The 21109-nt window shown below is 46.3% G+C and overlaps 1 protein-coding gene across 1 annotated transcript in view; it reads left to right on the top strand.

Annotated features, from left to right (window-relative positions):
- The first annotated feature begins 5401 nt into the window (after positions 1-5401).
- Positions 5402-21109, top strand: part of TNFRSF11A (TNF receptor superfamily member 11a) — a 54672-nt gene continuing 38964 nt past the window's right edge. Inside the window, exon 1 of the mRNA XM_059893798.1 lies at positions 5402-5476. Coding sequence (XP_059749781.1) covers positions 5402-5476 — 75 coding nt within the window. The remainder of the gene's footprint in view (positions 5477-21109) is intronic.

Here is a 21109-nt window from a genome sequence, read left to right on the forward strand (position 1 = left end):
AAAATCAGGAAGGACATGAAAGATTTGAACAACACAATTATAAATTTGACCTGATCATCTTATGAAGAAGTCTGTTGCAAAAGACTTGTAGTTGCAAAATACACATTTATTTTCAAGTGTACATGGAGCATTTAACAAATGACGATACGCTGTGTCACAGAGCAAATCTTCTCAACAAGTTTCAAAGGACTGAAATCCTACAGAATATATTATCTGACCACAGCGGAATTAAGTTATAAATTAATAACAAAAAGGTAACTAGAAAATGCCAAATGTTGAAAATGTAAGCAATGTGCTTTCAGAAGAAACCATAGGTTAAGGAAGAAAGGGTAATGAAAGTTAGAAAACATTTTTATTAAATGATGAAAATTCAAAAATATCAAGCTTGTGAGACAAAACTAAAGCCATGCTTAGAGGGAGCTGTACATAAGCTTTAGATACATAGATTAGAAAAGAAGAAAGGCTTAAGGTCAATTATCTCAATTTCAAGAAGTTTGAAAAGAACTGCAAAGTGGAAGAATCAATAAAGATCAGAAATTAATGAAACAGAAAACTCAAAATACAATAGGGAAGATGAACAAAGCTGAAAATTTGATTCTAATTAATTGAACTCTGATTAAACCCCAGCAAGACTAACCAAGAAAAAGAGAAGGCATAAATTACCAGTATTAGACACTAAAAAGAAGAAACCCCTACAAACACTACATTAAAAATATGAGATTTTATGAATGACTGTATACCAGCAAAGTTAAAAGATTAGATGGAATGAACATATTCCTATTTAAAAACAAACACACATATGAACTACTTACCAAAACCAACACAAAAAGAAATAGAAAATCTCTGTGTTCTATATCTATTAAATACAGTGAACTTGTAATTTAAAACCATGCCACAAAGAAACCCCAGTGCCCAAATGGCTTCATCGGTGAATTCTACCAAATATTTAAGGAAAAAAATAACACCATTTATACACCCTTTCAAAGTTCTTCCATATACCTCAATCTTATCCAGCAAAACCCTGACACCAAAACTTGACAAGACCCAATTCAGAAAGGGAATGACAGGCCAATCTCTCTCACAAACATAGATATGAAATTTCTTATTATATTTGGGTGTCATTATGGGATAGTACTGCACCTTGATTTATCTGTGAGTGAACACTGATTTATCAATGGTTTACTTTTGTTTAAAAAGTGTTTTATAGGCAAGATGAGTGGAGGAGCAAACCATAACAGGGTAGGTAATAAAAACATTTGTATTTACTAGTAAGCTTTTACTGAAAGATTCGTGGTCTTACGTTTACTTAATAACTTCGCTTTTTAAGTGTTTGCTTTAGCTCTGCCCAGTAACTATTTTGTATCACCACGTGAAAAAAATTACATAAGCTGATTAATTCTCATTCTTGCGGACATTTATAAGCATTTCATTAACAAGATAGTGTCTATTTTCGGGTGCATAAATAAAGACCATTAAAATGTAATGCTACAAACCATCCACTAGAAACAAAAATGATAGCCACATTTTTATTTTACCTTTTTGATTCTGAAAACTAAACAGTTCCTGCAGAAGTGGGGAGTAGTGGGGATTTCCAGGGTGAGGTGTGCATTATCCATGTAAAATAATTTTCAAATAAACCTACAATGCCTGTATTTGTATAATATGTTTTATTTTTCCCCAGTACAAATAAAACAATTCACTGTCACCTGATTACTTTTTAAAAATTGGAAATGTTTACCTTTAATAAATGTTAAAACATCTATTATTTAAAATGAATTTTACATTTATTACATATAACCAAAATTTAATTGTACATGTGCCTATAAATGTGGGGCTTATAAAAATCATAAATAACACTTAGTTTCTGTAAGTGATGAGCAATCTCTTTAGCTATAGTGTATGCATCCTTCACTTAATAGAGGAAGATAGTATTTGATTTAACTTACTTCCATGCTTCTCATAATAATGCTATTCATATAGGAAAGATAATGTCCTCAAGCTCATTTTAATGGATATTGTTGATGACAAGTGTATTCTACATTAACCTTTATAAAATATTTGAATTATTTGAGTGATAGTTCTGTAAATACAGAAAGAGAGTCTTTAAAAGTATTTTCATTTTTTTTCAATTAAACTTGTTTTAGTAGATTTAATATGTTAACATGGGCATTCTGTTGTTCAGAGTGCTTCCAAAACCAGCACACTCACCTCTGGGGATTTCCAAGCAGAAGTTTTAAGTCCCCTAAACTTTTTTGAAAAAAGAAGGGGTTGATGTTGGAAATGTGCCAGGAGTAACCCTTGGTATTTCTCATAAAGTGCCACAGTGAAAGTACCCTCTCCCACAAGTCAGTTCCTTTTATCAAAATCATAATCTCACACACTACCATTTCCAGAAAGCCTGTGTCCACATTCAAGACAACAGTAGGCCAGATAAATATTTTTTACCATTCCTGTACTTACTTCATCTGGAGTTTTAACATCTGTTTACCAAATTTACAGACTTGTCAGTTAAAATGTAAAAGTACTTTTTCCTCAGTGTAAATAGCTTAGGAACATCAAAAGTTAGAATTAGCAGTTTCTCCTTTTCCTTTTGGAACTCACCTAATGTTAAAAATTAGGTGCTTTAACCTAAGTGTCCATCAACAGATGAATGGATGAAGATGTGATATATATATTGTATGTATATAGATACATATATACACACACACAATGGAATAGTACCCAGCCATAAAAAAGAATGAAATAATGCCATTTGCAGCAACATGGATGGAACTAGAGATTATCATACTAAGTGAAGTTAATCAGACAAAGACAAACATGATATTGCTTATATGTGGAATCTAAAAAAATGATACAAATGAACTTATTTACAAAACAGAAACAGACTTACATAGAAAACAAACTTATGGTTACTAAAGGGGAAAGGGGGAGGAGGGATAAATTTTGAGGATGAGATTGACAGATACACACCACTGTATACAAAATAAACAACAAGGTTTTACTGTATAGCACAGGGAACTATATTCAACATCTTATAATAACCTATAATGGAAAAGAATCTGAAAAAGAATATATATATAACTGAATCACTTTGTTGTACACCTGAAACTAACAAAATATTGTAAATCAACTACAGTTCAATTTTTAAAAACCTGAAAAATAAATTGGTGCTTAGTAAGGCAGAACTCACACTCCAGAGCCAGATAGCCAGGGCTTGAATCCCAGCTCTCTCACTTTTCGGCAAGTGACCCTAGGGCAAGTTATTAACCTCTATGCCCCAGTTTCCTCATCTGTAGAATGGGACTAATGACAGTATTTCTTACAAAGCTGTTGTGAGGATTCAATGAATTTGTAAGTGTAAGGATGCTGTTAGTGTTTGATACTATTATTGTCTCTCCAGAAACTTCCTCTGCTTAGGTAAATAAATCATGTTTCTGATTATTGTTTACAACATGGGATGGTATTACTCTGTAACTTGTTTCCTTTACTATGATATGGAATTGCTTTGTCAAAGGATATTTGCACTTTTATTTTTTTTTTAATCAACACTACCAGACTGCTTTCCAAAAAGCACAAAAGTAACTGGGCAGTGTACCAATCAAGCTGCACGGGAGGGAGTTACAAAGTAAAGCAACTAGCATGATTACAATAGCACAAAGGTGGGAGGGGGAAATGGAAGTATGTCATTCCGAGGTTCTTACAATATACCTGAAGTGGCAGAGTTTTATCTGAAGGTAGACTGTGATGTCATAGATACATATTGTAAACCCAGAACTAAAAAGAACAAAACAAGAGGTATATAAAATAAGCTAACAATGGGGAAAAACCAGAATCCTAAAAATACTCAAATCATCCAAAAGAAGGTAAGAAAAGAGGGAAAAAAGGAGCAAAGATGGAACAAACAGAAAACAAATAGCAAGACTTAAACTTCACCATATCTATAATCACATTAAATGTGAATGGCCTAAACACTCCAATCAAGAGACAGAGATTGTCAAACTGGATAAATTGAAAAAGCAAGACCCAATTACATGCTGTCACTTTAAATAGACATAGATAAGTAAAATGACAGAATTAGATATACCATGTAAATGCTATTCATAAGAAAGGTGAAGGGCTATACACTATCAAAGGTTTCAGAAACCAAAATTTAACCACCGATCAAGGAGGACATGTAATAATGATAAGAGGATCAATTCATCAAAAAGACATAGTAATCCCGAATGTTTATGCCTCTAATCAGCACTTCAAAAAGATGAAACAAGAAAACTGACAGATCAAGAAAAATAGACAAACCCACAGTTTTTGTTGGAAATTTACAGTTTTCTCACAACAAGCAGACAGAAAATCAATACGGGTATTTCAACCAATTTAACCTAATTGACATTTATAAAACACTTCACCAGCCACAGTGAAATACAGTTTTTCCAAGTGCACACGGAATATTCACTAAGATACACCACATGCTAGGCCAAAAGTTGACAAGTTGGTGGTTCTGGAACTCAAAACAATACATTCTATTGACCTGAGGACCAGTTTTCACTCAAAAAAGTTATCTGTGCAAAGGCTTGGGTGTACGTGTGCATCCAGCATCCACCTGGCAGGTGAGGGCAGACGTACTCCTAAGCACGTGAGGCGGGGGACGGAGACAGCGTGGCGGCTGACAGCTCGGAGGAGGCAAGAGGAAGTGGCTTCTGGCCGGAAGACCGAACGAGGGATATGATGAAGCGTGCTCGACGCTATATTGGGTTGATCCTTTCACTGAGCCCTATGGAATCTCCGATGGAGACCCTCTCTTCGTTAACTCTTGGTCGAGGTGCACCTGCTTTGGGAGGCCCCGCCGGGAAGCCTGAGCGCGGGCGCGAGGCGGGGGTCAGGCCGCCGGGCTGTCTTCCTTCTCCGGGAATTCGGCCCCGACAGTCCTGGGATGCAGGCCGGCTGCGTCTGTGACCATGAAAGACACCCGAAGGCAGGTCGCAGGCAAACCTGCGTACAGGGGCGCACAGTGCGGCAGAGGACGCGGGCGGCGGGCGCGGAGAGCACCCCAGGTCGCCCCCGCGACCCTCACCTCCCGGCACCCTCCCCGTCCCCCCCGCTCCCCACAAGGCGCGGGAAGCGGACACCACCCGCCTCGTTCGGGCCCCACCTGGCGGGCGGGCGGGCGGGCGGGAACAGGTGCCCGAGGCGGGGCGGGGCCGGGCGTCGGCGGGGCGGGGCGGGGCGTCGGCGGGGCGGGGCGGGGCCGGGCGTCGGCGGGGCGGGGCGGGGCGGCGGCGGGGCGGGGCGGCGGCGGGGCGGGGCCCGGCGGCGGCGGGGAGGACCGACACCGAGACCCGGGGCTGCCGCGCCGCCTGGGCAGCAGAGGCCGCAGAGCGGGCCGCTCAGCCCGCCCCTCCGCGCCATGGCCCCGCGCGCCCGGCGGCGCCGCCCGCTGCCCGCGCTGCTTGCGCTCTGCGCGCTGCTCGGCCGGCTGCAGGTAAGGAGGGCCGCCCCGGCTACCGCTCCCCGCGCGCCCGGTCCCGCGCCCGACGCCTTCGCGGGAGCTGGGGAAGGACGCGGCGCGGCGGCTGCCAGACGTCCTGAGACCTGGACGGAGCCGCAGGAGCTGAGGATTTGGGGGCGGAGAGGGCGGAGAGCTGGGGGTGCTGCGGGGTGGACGGTGGAAGGAGGGAACGGGCGAGTGGAGGGGAACTGGGGTGCAGAACGGGGAGTTGCGGGACCCCAGCACCCGGACACGGGCGCTTCCGAAAGTCCCACTTAGTGGCAGGCTTTGGTGGTGTCGTTTATTCTCTAAACATTTCTGGAGCGTCTACGAGGTGCCCCCGCAGTGTAGCTGCTGCGGAGACAGCGGCGTGGACACGGACCCTTCCCCCGCGAATAGAAGAAGAAGCGAGGGAAAAATTCGGAGTCGCGGACAGTGCCCACGTTAAGTAACCATCCCACATACGATTTCTCCTTTCGGGCCATTTTGAACCCGCCGGAGCTCCCGGTCCTTCCCTCTAACTGGGCTTCACACCCTCTCCCCGCCTCAGCTTCGCTGGTAGTCTGAAGACTAGAGCGATGCTCGCCTCCCGGGCGTGTGGTGAAACAGGGTTTGGTAGTTTCTTCAGAAAGGCTGACATCGGATTTCTTTCTTATGCTCCCCTCTTTTTTATGTCTCCTTTCTCCCCTCCGACTCCTCCCTACAGTTTAAGGTCCACCGGCTCAGGTTCTGGCCCAGAATGACATAGAATCACTTGTTCTCAGAACCCCTCTGATGGTGTTAGGACAAAATAGTGTTCACAGTTGGAGAAACCCAGGTACCTGGGGTGCTTCAAGCCAGTAGGGGAGCCAGAAACAGCCCCGTCCTCCATGCGCTCAGCCGGGCTGGGACGGGGACGGGCCGGCGGGCACAGCGGGCAGTGGTTAGTCTCACTGGGGCCAGGCCCTGCTGGCCTGGGGGTGCCAGAACAAGAGCATTTTCCCGTGTCCTGTTGTCCTTCCCACCCCAAGTCCTCTCAGAAGAGATTTCTTTACAAGATCACTCGGTACAGTTGCCAAATAAATAAAACCAGTTACTGGTTTTCTGCCCTCCCCGGCGGAGAGTTGTAGTGTAGGAAGCCAGCACCACAAATACTATGAAAGCCTTGTATACTTGGAAGTCCCTCAGAGGGAAGGGTAAACGTTGGTGGTTTTCTGGGTTTCAGCAGTTTCAGATTTCCCTTCTCTGTAAAGATTGGCTTAGGCTCTTGTTAACAGCTTTCGGGGGAACAGCTCGAAACCCCAAGAAGACAAGGGGAACGGCACTTGGAGAACTGTGTTTGGAGTGAGGAGAAGGGGGAAGCCAGCCTGGGATTAGAGCCTTGACAGAAATAACAGGAGCGTGCTATAAGGCTGGAGCAGACAATTCTCAGGAAGATTCAGTCTATTTCATTTCTACTGGTATGAGTCTCTAGGAATGGTTGAGGGCAAAGAAGGCGGAAAAGCCTGCTGGAATTTTTCATTTTAAACACTTCAGATGTTGCTTAATTAAGTGTTCAACAGGTTGGACAGGGTGCTGCCTTATTTGAACCACAGCACTAGGGTTCCAGTGAACAGCTAGCCACCTGAGAAATACCTGCTCACTACACAGTTTAAAAAAAAGCATCTCACAGCGTTATTGCAAAAACTACATATGTACATATATGTGTAAAATGCAGTACGTTCTAACATGAACTCGTTTGCTATCAGAACATTTATTTCTCAGAGCTATCTTTCAGCAAGTGCTATCTTCCCCCAACCCCTTTCCCTTTTGGCTACTTATATTATGTGCATTTTTAAATCATACCTAAACAGGAAACAATCAAATGATATTGGGATAGCTCTAATCAAATGATATAAGTTTGTGCCCAGTCTCCCCAGTGGAAATCCATTAATTCTGAAAGGTGGAGCTAGATGTAATGTTGCAGTATTATCCCCCAAAGATACTGTGGTTACAAGCACTCTGTTCAATTACTGCTTCTTTGGCCAACCTGATCTATTAGTTCAAAGAAAGGCATTGCATTGGCGATTAGTTATCACACACTGGGCAAGGCTTAAAGAACTGTTGAGTGTGGAGGATGGGGGAGGTATTGGTTTTGTAAAATAGTTGGCAAAAACAGCTTCTGGAAAGTGCTTTATCTGCAAGTATTGTATTTAGGTTTATTTACATTATATTAAATCGATTTAAACTTACCTGGGGGGCTGTAAGTTTTGCCTTTTAAAACATCTCTGTGATTATATCTCTCTGCGCCTGTGTGAGGGAATCTGAGTTCAGACAGAAGAAGAGTATTTGCCTACCGAAAAAAACATTTAAAATTATGTTGATAGTTCTGCTGTTTATTCCAAGTAAGAAACTATAGGAGCAGGCTGTTTTCTTTGAGGTGATTGATCACACAGCCGTGTTTATCCCTAGTTATCCAAGACCTAAGGGCAGATTCACTCGTGCCCAGGCCAGCAAACATATTTGGGATGTAAAACCTTGTGCTGGTGAGAAACAAGGCGAAGACATAGCTGGGTCTTCACAGGTCACAGTCCAGTCGAGAGGACGAGACAGATGAAGCAGTGATAATAATAACGCAGACTATGATAACGAGAAGCGCAGAGGGTGGTGGAGGGAAGGAGGGAGTATAGTTGGAGGAATCAGGGAGGACTTTTGGAGGAGGGGGCTTCTGAAGCGGTCTTCGGAGGATGGGTAGGAAATCAAGGGTCAGAGAGGGAATGATTCCAAGAGGCTGTTGTGGGGAAGAAAGCTTTCTATTTGAGAGGGTGGCGTCAGTGGTTTAGGCCTAAAGGAATCTTGCCAAAAAGAGAAAACCCACATATTTTTATGACTTTATAGATAGCACAAAGCTATCTGTAAAGCTAGCTTAATTCAAGGAACCCCACGACAGACAGGACATTAAACATTTATAGTTTTTGAGATAACACTTGTATGGCCCTTGTTGAGATGGTAATGTAGACTAATCAGAAACAGATAAGCCGCAGGGCCCTGGAAGGCCTGTGGGGAGACCCCGCAGAGGAAATCCCCTGGGTGGGACTGGGTAGGTAGGTGCCCACGCCTGCCCCGGCTGTCTTCCTGCCCTGCCAGCCCATCCTAGTGGGAAGGCTTGGCCATAAGTTACTACTTTGTTTGGAGAATCACAGACTTGGGGATCAGTGTCCTTTTCGTTCATTTTGTTGATAAATATTTCAAATGCCTTCCCTGTTATTTCCTTCCCACCACTTCCCCCGAAAATGGCACATCTGTAATATGAACATATTCTCCGTGTTGATAAGGAAATATGAGCTTGCTTTTTCAGTTATCTACCAGAAATTCATATGCCAGGAAAACTGAAACAATAAAGGTATGTCTTTGAAGGTCAATAAATCAGTGTTTTATGAGGCCATGAAAAGGGGAGTTCCAAACCAGGGCCTCCTTTGCAGAGAGTATTGTTTGAAGAAGGTGCCACGTGAACTTTCTCTGCCAGATCAGTATTAAAATTCCCCCCATGCTATTTTCCTATCTTTGAAGCGCATGGAAAAAGATAGTGGTGTTTTTTCCACATGGTGTGTCCAGAGGATGCTGTCTGGGCCGGTCTCGCTGTGGATGTGGATCTGCATCCCGCCCTGACAGTTGCCCTCTCTACAAATGAGTCACCCCCCAGGGCATCTCCCCTCGGGCCAGGTGGCCGCCAGGACAGCTGTGGCCTGTCTGCTGTCTCCCTGCAGCGGCCGCACCCCAGCCCGCAAGGGAAGCATACCTGACCCCCACCTCCCGGCGCCCAGAGCCGGCGTGGGTGGGATTCGCGCGCCAGGTGATTCTCCCTGCGAGCGCCTGTAAATTCTCCACCTGGTTTGTAGGAAGTCGGGCACCTAATCTTCGTGTTTCCCTCTGGCTGCCACGTGGGAGCTTCCTGTAGGACCCACTGCTAGGAACACAGATTAAGCTCAACTCCTCCTTTCTACCCCCCAAACCCAAGCCCCGAGCCTGAAGAAATCACGAGTGAGACAGTGGACTTCAGCAGAACAGAAGAGCGAGTGGGTCTGAAGTTCTCAGTGCGCTTTTGAGGTTTAACACTGAGTGGGCGGCGGGCGAGGTTACGCGCAGCCCAGCGGGTTCCTCTGCCCTGGTTCCGAGAGGCGCCGTCAGGCTGTTTCCTGCCCGCGAGCCCGGCGGGCGCGGCTCCCGGCGCGCTGCCCTCCCTCTCGTGGGCCGCGGCTGCTGGCCCCGCTCATCGCCCGGCAGCAGTCTCAGCGCGTCTGCGTGCACGCGTGCTAACCCGCTGTCTTTGTCCTGTGCGCCACCGGCGCCCTCCAGCCTCGGATTTCTGTGGGCTGCCACGTCCAGGGCACAGCACTCAACAGTGAGAAAGAGGACTGCGTTTGTGTTAGATGTGCTCGTTTAGCGCAACGAAGCGAGCGCCTCCTCCAGGTGGGCCGCCCTGCAGCAGGCTAAGGAGACGGAGAGCAGGGGCATAGCCCTCGTCTCCGGGAAGCGCCCGGCCTAGGTGCGTGCAGACAGAATGCAGTGGGACACTCGAGCCATCAAGAGGGCTTTCAGAGTGTGGTGGGCGCCCAGGACAAGAGCGCTTTAACCGGCCTGGAAGTGTCGGCGGAAAGTACCCCCTTTTCCTTACCAAAGCACAGAAAGAGGGGCAAGGGGGCAGCATGTGGGCTAGGTGATCAAGACTGGTTTGTGCTCTGCCTGGTGGTGGGAACGGTGGGGAGGCCAGACCGAGTGCAGCGTTTTCAGGCGACTCTAACGAGGGCAGTGTTTCTGGGCTCCGAGGGCCGGCGGGGGGCGGGAGGCGGAGCCAGCACTCGAGGGCCTTCTGTGCAAGGAAAATAGTTTAGATTTTATCTCCATGTATTGTGAGCTGGGGAGGGACGTGATCAGATGTGGGGGTCACGGGGAAGGGTGCCATGGCGCTGGGGGGAAGAGGGGGTCCGGGGCGTGGTAAGGAGGCCACAGCCCCTGCTTTGGGGAAGAACTGGTAAAGGCTTGAATCGGGTCAGGAGGGTGGCAAGAGAAAGAAGCGCAGGAGCGATTTCAGAGCCAGCAGGCTGTGCTGGGCGCCGAAGATACGGGGCAAAGGATGTGGTTGGACCTATTATTTAAAAAAAAAAAAAAAATGTGGTAGATGTCAGAACAGAATAGCTGACCGTTTGATCGTATTTTTTCACGGTTTATTAAGGAAACTTCTGTCTCAGTCCAAATCAGAATCACAGCAGGTTCAGGTTCAAGTAAAGAAGGATTGGTTTTTTCCCCAAACAAGCAATAAAGAAGGTTGCAGTTTAGGATATGGAATCGCATCTGCTTTGGATTATCTTACTGGGAGGCAAAGGTCCTTAGACCCCACTGGGGTAAAAAAACAAGCTAAGAGCCCCAAGGCATTAGCTCTGCAGGAAATTTGTGTGCTCTGGAATTCAGAGCCGTTTCCTGACCTAAAGGTGTCTTTGAATCAGAGGTTCAGGATGTAGGCAGAGTTTTAAAACTCAGGACTAAAGAGATAAGCAGGCAGTGACCCCCAAAGAGTCCAGCGTCAGAGCTGGTGTGGCCTGCGCCATGGTCTTCCCACGCTGGCCTCAGATAGGTCACCTGCCCCCAGCAGAAGCAGTGTTTACCTTGGACCCACAGCTCAGCAAAAACTTTTTGCTTGCATGAGACACCTTTTCCTGGTGGCTATTAGTGCCTCAGCTGAGTGTTTCCCTTCCTCTCTGCCCACCCCCCTTCTGCTCCCCACTGCAAAAAGTCCTAGGCTAGCAGGTGACACAGAGGCCCGTCTGGCACAAGCAAAGTCAGAGAGCTGCCAGGGTTCCAAGTGGTAGGAAGAACCGACTGCAAAAACTACCCTTTCAGTTCATCGGAGTAATAATAACTCATTACATTTCCTGTGCAGTGTTGAGAGTACAAGAGCCACTTCCTCCAGCTACCAGAAATTTGAAGACTTTCCATTAAAAATGAGGAAGAAAAACTAACTTTTTGTGAATGTGATGGTTAAACCTGGCAAGCAGGGAGAGTGGACATGTGCTATCGCACAAATCCTATTAGCACCGCAGCGTTTGCCAGCCTGGGTTCTCGTTACCCACCCCCAGAATGGGAAATAAGCCACTTTTCTAAGGTTCTGATTTTTAAAAAATATTTGTTCCTTCTTGGAACATACTTAGCAACTAACTTAGAAGTGTATCCTTAAGTAGCACAAACAGCAGCCAAATTCATATCCAGTTGAAAAAAAATCTGTCAAGGGTTCTCAATTTTGTACCCAAGGTAGGAAAACAGGATCATGTCTGAAACGTTCGTGGTAATTGAGAATCTGTTCCATTTTTCAAGCCTAGTAGAGATTATTCACACCCACCCTTGCTATTCCAGTGCATTATTTAACAATTCCCAGTGGTAGGAACTTCCCTATAGCAGAATCTAATACTGTGTCACAATTTGACCCCGTTTCCTCAAATTTGTTCTTTCATGGGGGTAAAGATCAGTTGGCCAACGTCTTCTTTATTTTTGTGTTTCTCTCGTTGAAGATTGTCAGCCCACTACTTCCCCTTGCTCGGGTTATTCATGCTACTTCCTTTAACCTCTCTGTCAGCCTTTTTTCCTTTCAATTCTCTGGACCCTGGTTTTGCACTTCCATAAGACCCTCTGGAAAACATCAGACTTACCCCACAGCTTGTGCCCTGGAGAGTTTCCCCACCTAGTAGGGAAAATAAGACACCCCGTCTTCAGTCCTTGCAGTTAGGTGGGTCTAAAGCTGCCAAGAGCAAGACGCCGCGGGAGCGCAGAGAGCACAGGGTTGTCATGGAGAGCTGGGCAGGTGGCGCTTGTCTGGGCCTGGAGGGACGGACATGAGTCTGAGGGCAGAGTGACCAGGGGAAGGGGCAGAGGGGGGACAAGCAGAGCCAAACAGGAGAAACTCAAGTCCTGTCCGGTTGTCTGGAGCCCAGAGCTGGCCAGAGACCAGGAAAGGCCAAGGCCAGTTGGGGACGGGAGGGGTGCTGGTTAGTCACGAACAAACCTCAGGAGGGAGTTGGACTCTGCCCTGTGCGGGGGGGGGGGGGGGGGGGCCTGGACCCAGCGTCCACAGCTGGGAACTTGTTAGAAATGCATGTTCTCGGGCCCCACCCCAGACCCACTATATCACACACCGTTTAACCACCTCTGCAGGGGATTCTGACGCACACTCGAGTTTGAGAACCATTGCTGTAGACGTGGGATTCCATAAAAAGATTTTGAGCTCAGCTGTAAGTTAATATATATGGTTAATGTACTAAAAGCACCTGCCTCTTTCTGAATCCGTCCTGTGTGCCAGGCACGTGCTAGGTGCTTTACATAGATTTTCTCCAGTCCTCACTCCACCTTGCCAGGGAGATGAGAAATGTGAGGCACAGAGAGGTCCAGTTTGCACAGCTCATAAGTGGCAGAGCTGGAACCCCTCCCAGGTGTCCGCCCCAGTGGCATGGCCTTAACCCCTCAGGGAAACTGCTTATGCAGTCGCCTATCGGACAGGTAAGCAGCAGAGAAAGAAACTTCCAGGACGTGGTGGGGGGCTGGGCAGAAGCAAGCTCTTTTAGCGTTTTGGGAAATAGCATAACCAGTTTGCGTTCTTGGGGCTCGGCTCAAGGAGGTACATCCATTGAGGCCTTTCTGTTGTTAACTGTCATTGAGCAGAAAGAAGAACACTATGACCTTAAGGCTGAGTTTAAACAGGCACCCTGAGCATTCTCAGCATAGGGTCCATGTGCCAGTTGCTCCCTGACTCAGGAGGAAAAGAAATGTGACATTTTGAATCATCTCTGCCACTTCCTGAAGCAAAGGCATCTCTGACTCCTCTATGCCACACACACCCCCACCAGAAATAAACTGTACTGTACCACTGACGATAGCCCTGCTCCTGCGTTTGTCAAGACAGTTCACGGGCCACGTTTATCCCACTTCTGCCACCTGCCAGGCTCTGTCCTGGACGGGGTGGGGTGGGGGGAAAGTGCCCCTTCTGATGGGCTTAGGTTTTCTGTGTCCCATTTGGGATCCCTGTGACCAGGCCGTTGAGGTCCTACTTAGGTGTAAAATTACAAATAACCAAAGCACTAGAATGCACAACCAGTCATCTTAACAGCATGGAGCAGTCCTCACAGGCAAGGGAATGCGGGTGTGACCGGCACCTGGCTGCTCTGTGCCTGAACAGCGAGTCCAGGGTGGCCTGGTGAAAGGGGCCTCATCCAGTGTGAGAGGCATTCTGTTCCCAGCACGAGGGACAGCGTAAGAGGCTGGAGCAGCTGTGTTGTGTGTTGATTAGTCGGACCTGTGTTCTATCCCTATTAGAAAAGACAATTTGAGCCCAGGAAGAGATTTCTGATCTTGATTTTGCAACCCCTTTCCCCCAGGGTGTCTCTAATTTTGCCCCCAACTGGTGGAACCTTTCCAAGTCCATGCTTGGGAGTGTGAATTTGATTCAGAGCTAGTAGGAAACCATCATAGTTTTCTGTAAAGGGAAGTTATAAGATCACAACAGTCCTTCAGGAAAAATTATTCATTAATTTACCTAGAATTCGAGCATTTGCTCTGTGTCTGGCACTGTGCCAGTCGGCTTATCACTAACTGTCTGAATGGGCTGCCTTGTCTCTTTGTGAGGAAGCAGAAATATAAGGAAGGGAAAGCCTCAAGCGTGGTGCCTGGCATGCAGTGGGTGTTGCATTAGGGCCGACTCTTTCCCCTCACCCACTCAAGATAAATGGTGTCTGTCTCCAGCGATGGGCGAGGTGGTTCTCAATGTCCATTATGTAAATGGAGACAACTGTACAGCGTTTGGGAATATGAGAAAGTTCTGGCTCTCGGTCTTTAATGTAATCTCTGACCTTGCTACTCAAAGACCAGCAGTGTCAACATCACCTGGGAGCTTGTTAGAAAATCTGCATTTTAAAAAGATTTCCAGTTGATTCTTTTTCGCAGTAAGGATTGAGAGGCACTGGTCTGTGAACATGGCAGTGGAGGAGAGTCAGATTCCCGTGCCTGGCACAGTGCAGCACTTAAAGGTACCGGATAATTTTGAATGGTTGAGTTCGTTTTTTATATTTTTAAAATTCTTTATTGGAGTATAATTGCTTTACAATGTTGTGTTAGTTTCTGCTGTATAACAAAGTGAATCAGCTATACATATACATATATCCTCATATCCCCTCCCTCTTGCGTCTCCCTCCCACCCTCCCTATCCCACCCCTCTAGGTGGTCACAAAGCACCGAGCTGATCTCCCTGTGCTATGCTGCTGCTTCCCACTAGCTATCTATTTTACATTTGGTAGTGTATATATGTGCATGCCACTCTCTCACTTCGTCCCAGCTTACCCTTCCCCTTCCCCATGTCCTCAAGTCCATTCTCTACGTCTGCGTCTTTATTCCTGTCCTGACCCTAGGTTCATCAGAACCTTTTTTTTTTTTTTTTTATTCCATATATATGTGTTAGCATACGGTATTTGTTTTTCTCTTTCTGACTTACTTCACTCTGTATGACAGACTCTAGGTCCATCCACCTCACTACAAATAACTCAATTTCGTTTCTTTTTATGGCTGAGTAATATTCCATTGTATATATGTGCCACATCTTCTTTATCCATTCGTCTGTCGATGGACACTTAAGTGGCTTCCATGTCCTGGCTATTGTAAATAGAGCTGCAGTGAACATTGTGGTACATGACTCTTTTTGAATTATGGTTTGTTTTTTTAAAAAGTGTAGGTTAGTTGTGGCTGAGACAAGAGACGATGAAGCTCAACTGTGTTAAAAAAAAAAAAAAGGAAGAAGAGGGACGAGTTCAAACAAGTCCAGGGATAGCACTAGGTGTGGGGTTTAAAGTCTTGAAAAGCAAGATAGATGAAGGGTGCCGAGCATGGCAATGATTATTCCGGAGGCTGGGGCAGTGGTGTCTGGTGCCCCAGCCACCTCGACAGGGAGGGTCCCCCCAGCTGCATCTCCCCCCAGGTCCAGCATCCTGTGGGCACCTGCTCAGTCGCCAGCACTGGCTTAGTCCTTCCGGGAACTTCGAATCTAGTTGAAGTCCTTGGATGTGGCCCTGTGAGGACATCGGAGGGTGTGAGACGTGGGATACATGAGATACATGGTGGGATACAGGAAGGGTGGAGGGTCTTGTGGGTCAGAGTCCCCGGGCAGGGCTCCCCCGGAGAGGTGGGACGGGCCGAGCCAGGAGAGAGGGCTGGCATTTGGATTGGTGATAGAGGTGGGGAGAGCCGAACAAAGCATGGGGACAGGGTTGACACAGGAGCAGGCGTGGTTAGTAGAGTGGTGTGTGGGTGGTCAGCAGGCCCGCGGGACACAAAACCAGGTTAGGGGGCTTGGAATGCCGGCAGGTTAACCAAGGGTGCTGAGTCGGGGGTGACCCTGAAAGTGGTGTAGGGCCGTCTGTTGAAAAATGCTGGGGACAGGCGAGCGTGGGGAGCGGGCGGTGTGCTGAGGGCCTAGCTGCGAGCTTTCAGTCTACCAGGAGGAGCAGACACACGAAAAACAACCGTAGAGCATCAAAGGGATTGGGACAGGAGACAGTCCTGGTGGATGTGAGACCACCTAGCGCGAGGGGCTAACCAGTCTAGGTGTGAGATCTGAGGTTAAACCAAAGTGGCCAGTGTGGGCGAGTTCGTGTGTCAGACTAGTTGACTCAGGCTCCAGGGTTGAGTAGGATGACACGGGTTGGCTGGACGAAATGGAGCGGGATGGGGGCCAGGGGCCGCAGTGTGTTTTAGGCCTAGGATCCAGGGCAGGGCTGCGAGGAGACAGTAGGAGGAGTGGGTTGAGGTGGGACTGAGCACACGTGCGGGCCCGGGGAGCCTCGCTGAGGAGCCGGACTTCATCTTGGCCTTGAACCATCTCTGACCTTGCCACTCAACAGCCAGCAGCGTGAGCATCACCTGAGAGCTTGTTAGAAATGCAGGGTGAGGCCCCGCCCCAGACCTACCCAATGAGGATCACCTTTTAATGAGATTTCCAGGTGATTCTGTGCACTTTTAAGAGGCGGGCGGGGGCAAGTCTAGTCCCTACCCCGGCCACTTTGGGGGCTAACCACCTTATTAGCTTGGTCCACCCCCAGTATGGAGGCAGAGCCTAGGAGAGTCCTTGGCGTCCAGCAGACCAGCACACGCTTGGAAGCACAGGGGCCATTAGCGCTTACTACAGGAAAGAAGAGAAAGCAGTTCTCATCTCAAATGAATAAAAGTTAAACAACAACAACAAAAAAATTCAAGAATGGCAAAAAAAAAAATCCTTTCGCACTGGGAGAATAAAGGGGCATTCACTGGAGCCTGTGGGGTGACGATGTGAGGACAAGGCAAACCCATCCTAATTACTGTGTTTAGGAAACTAACCTTCCTTGGGCCTTCATTTCAGGTAGCCCACGGCTGCAGACTTTTCTCACCCTTTATCTCCCCGGAAGACAAAGAAACTTGCAATTAAAGTTTTGAGATGCAAAGTTATTTCTTCATTTTCCCGTAGGCCCTATGTTTTCTTGTCTAGGAGCAGAGATAATAAATACATTGGGAGGAAAGTAAGAAGGAGAGTTGAAGAAAAATCAATAGACCTTTGATATGTTCCTGTCTAAATAAGTGCAGCACTTTTTTTCTTAAAGGAGCTTATCTGGAATCAAGGTGGTCAGAGAAAAAAAATACTGATGGGGCCATAAAAAGCAACTTTCAAGACAGCTCATGAAGTCACCTGTAACGTTTGCTAAATCGAAATGGTGAATATACCAAGACTTCTAATAGGCCACAATTACTCTACATTTTTAAGGGGTTTTTTTTTTCCTTTTTTTTTAATCAAACCTGACCTGAGTCAGATTTTTTTTTCTCTGTATAATATCTATTTTTTAAAAATCTGGTGGCAAAACAGTGAAGACAGTAAATTTTATGTTATGAGTATTTTATCACAAACGTAAAAATTAAAAACTCTTATGACAAATATTGTATTTCCTGCCTGGTGATAAAAATAGTATGAAGTGCTGATTATTTAAAACATTATGTCCACTACGAACCTAAAGTCAGTATCACACAGTCCTGGAGCTGCAGGTGCATATTAACTCATGATCTGGGTAAGTTATGTCACCAGTTGTGTGAGTTTATACTCCAGCCTCTCCTCGCTGCGCTAGTCACACAGGCCTTCCTGCTGTTCCTGGTCAAGCCAGGCACACACCCTCCCGGGACGTTTGCAAATGCTTTTTTGTCCACCTGAACTACTCCTCTACCTGACACTCGCTATTAATTTGGCTTGTTCCCTCACTTTATGCAGGTCTCCACTCAAAAAGTCATCTCATCTGATGAGACTCCCACTCATAATCCCATCACCTCACTTATCCTGGTTTTTTTTTTTTTTTATTTATGGCTGTGTTGGGTCTTCGTTTCTGTGTGAGGGCTTTCTCTAGTTGTGGCAAGTGGGGGCCACTCTTCATCGCGGTGCGCGGGCCTCTCACTATCGCGGCCTCTCTTGTTGCGGAGCACAGGCTCCAGACGCGCAGGCTCAGTAATTGTGGCTCACGGGCCTAGTTGCTCCGCGGCATGTGGGATCTTCCCAGACCAGGGCTCGAACCCGTGTCCCCTGCACTGGCAGGCAGACTCTCAACCACTGCGCCACCAGGGAAGCCCCATCCTGTTTTATATTTTTCAGCGCAATCATTCCAACCAGATTCCGTTACATGTTTGTTTACTGTCACTCTTCTCCCAAAAAGTACAGTATAAGCAAGGACTCTCTCTGTCTAGTATCTACTGTATCCAAAAAACTTAAAATTGTCTCTGGCACATAGGATATGTTCAGTTAACCTTTGAGGAGTAAGTGAATGCATATTTAATTTGTTCCACTTTTAGGTTGTAGACTCACTGAGCACGTCTTACTTAAATGCTAAACCTCCTTGATTGTTTTCTAGAGAGCCATGCAGTGATGCTGTTTAGACTGGGAACGTTCTTCTTAAACAGGAAAATCAAAGATTTCTTTCAAGTTGGTGAAAATGAACCCAAGGGTCCTACAGCCCTCTAATAACCATTCCAGTCCTATATAATAAGTCAGTGCTGTTGACAGCTAAATTGAGTCCTGTGAACAGGTCCATGCAAAATGAAATTACCCCATAAAAATGGGCAAAGGACTTGAGTGGACATTTCTCCAAAACTGGCCAACAGGCACATAAAAAAGATGTTCAGCATCATTAGTCATTAGGGAAATGCAAATCAAAACCACACTGAGAGACCACTTCATACCCATTAGGATCGCTATTACCAAAAAAATGGAAAATAACAAGTGTTGGTAAGGATGTGGAGAAATTGGAACCCTCCCGCATTTCTGGTGGGAATATATTAAAATGGTGCAGCAACTATGGAAAAAAGTTTGGTAGTTCCTCAAAAAGCTGAACATAGAATGACCATATTTGTGTGCCAGTGTTCACTGCAGCACTACTCACAATAGGGAAAAGGTGGAAACAACCCACGTATCCATCAACAGATGAATGGATAAACAAACTATGATGTATTCATACAATGGAATATCATTCTGCCATAAAAAGGAATGAAGTTCTGATATATGCTATAATATGGATGAACCTTGAAGACCATGCTAAGTGAAATAAGCCAGACACAAACAGACAAATACTGTATGATTCCGCTTATATGGGGTACCTAGAATAGTCAAATTCACAGACACAGAAAGCAGAATAGAGGTTACCAGGGGCTGGAGAAAATGGGGCATTGTTTAACTCCAGGGTTCCCAGGTGGAGGGGAAAATGGGGAGTTACTGTGTAATGGTTAAAAGAGTTTCTGTTTGGGGTGATGAAAATGTTCTGCAAAGAGACCATGGTGACGGTTATACAACATGAATGTAATTAATGCCACTGAATTGAACACTAAAAAAAATGGTTTAAATGACAAATTTTGTTATATATATGTATGTATATATATACATATATATATGTATATATATATAAAATTTTTACCCCAATAAAAAACAGTTTTTAATTAAAGTACCCCCAAAGTTTTTTTAAAAATGGGTTTTCGAAGGACTGGCATAAAAAGACCTAAATTCAGTGTTTCACGATGGAGACAGCCCTTTCTCATCTCCCTGAGATAAGCCACTTTCTTTGCTCCTCCTGCAAGATCCAGACTCCCTACCTTGTTTGTTCATGCCAGCTCTTTACATGGCTATTCCTTCCATAAGACACCAGTCATTCCCTCCATCAGACACTGTTCATTGCCAAAAGGAGTTCGCACCTTCTTATTGGCCCTTCTCATTCCACCACTCTTTGCAATACACTCCATGGCACTGCTAAAAATGACCCCCCCTTTCTTCTACAGCTGCCTCTTCCCAGAGCCCCACTCCCCTGCCTCCGCATCTGCCCCAGGTCTCCCACTGCTTCTCCTCTCCCCCTCCCCCCGCCCAAGCCCCATTCTTCACTCCTCTGCCCTTGCCCCTGCCCTCTGGGCTTTGTGCATCTCCCTCTGTGATTCCTTCCCATGTATCCCAGGCCAGGTTCCCTCCCCTTCCCAGTCCGTGAACAGTGAGGGTTGCATCCAGGGACTTGGTAGAACTTGATCTTTCCAGTGCACCAGGTCTTGTGTTGTCCTGTGGGTCTCTATCTGTTAGTTTTCTCTCCTCTCTATCTGCCTGTGTCCTCTGCTGCGACACACTTTGAGAGGGTAGGGATGGACTCATTCCCTTGTGCTACACAAGCCAATCCCTTGCACAAATACTGATATATGAGAGCTCAGTAAAGACAGCTTTGAAGGTGTGATGATAGCAGAGCTTTTTAAGAGACTGGTGCTTTGTATTATTAAACCCTAGACCAGGCCGAAATTTGTCTTCTGGTCATAATCATATGAAAAGTCATCTTACAAGATAAGGCAAATGACTCAGGCAAAGGAATGACTGGCCTTACTCTAGTGTCTGCATCGTGAGGAAATCAATTCACAACCCCTTCATGGGGAGTGGTCTGTATGTGGGGAGGGGGTTGATTCATATTAGTGGGTTTTCAACGAGACCAGCAGGAGTTGACCAGCTGTGATGAACGCCTTCGAGTTGGAGTTCTGAATACTCTTTATCACTGGAAACATGTTCATAAAATGCATTTTAGAATGCCCCAAATCCCTTAGTAGCTGGTCAATTATTATAATAGTATTCATGATGGTCATCATTTTCTTCACATTCTTCTCAAACAGACACATCTTTTCATATTGTACCAATCAGAGAACAGTTGAGCCTCACTTTTTTTTCTATGCAAATTATTTATTTTTGGCTGCATTGGGTCTTTGTTGCTGCGAGCAGGCTTTCTCTAGTTGTGGTGAGCAGGGGCTACTCTTCGTTGCGGTGCGCGGGCTTCTCCTTGCAGTGGCTTCTCTTGTTGCAGAGCACGGGCTTTAGGTGCACTGGCTTCAGTAGTTGTGGCACCAGGGCTCCGTAGTTGTGGCTCTTGGGCTCTAGAGCACAGGCTCAGGCTCAGTAGTTGTGGCACACGGGCTTAGTTGCTCCACGGCCTGTGGGATCTTTCCGGACCAGGGCTCGAACCCGTGTCTCCTGCATTGGCAGGCGGATTCTTAACCACTGCACCACCAGGGAAGTCCCGAGCCTCACTTTTAGCAGCAGAATTTTTTTTTCAAGAGCTG

Source organism: Balaenoptera ricei, chromosome 14 (genome assembly GCF_028023285.1).
Source record: "Balaenoptera ricei isolate mBalRic1 chromosome 14, mBalRic1.hap2, whole genome shotgun sequence".
In the NCBI taxonomy this organism is placed as follows: domain Eukaryota; kingdom Metazoa; phylum Chordata; class Mammalia; order Artiodactyla; family Balaenopteridae; genus Balaenoptera; species Balaenoptera ricei.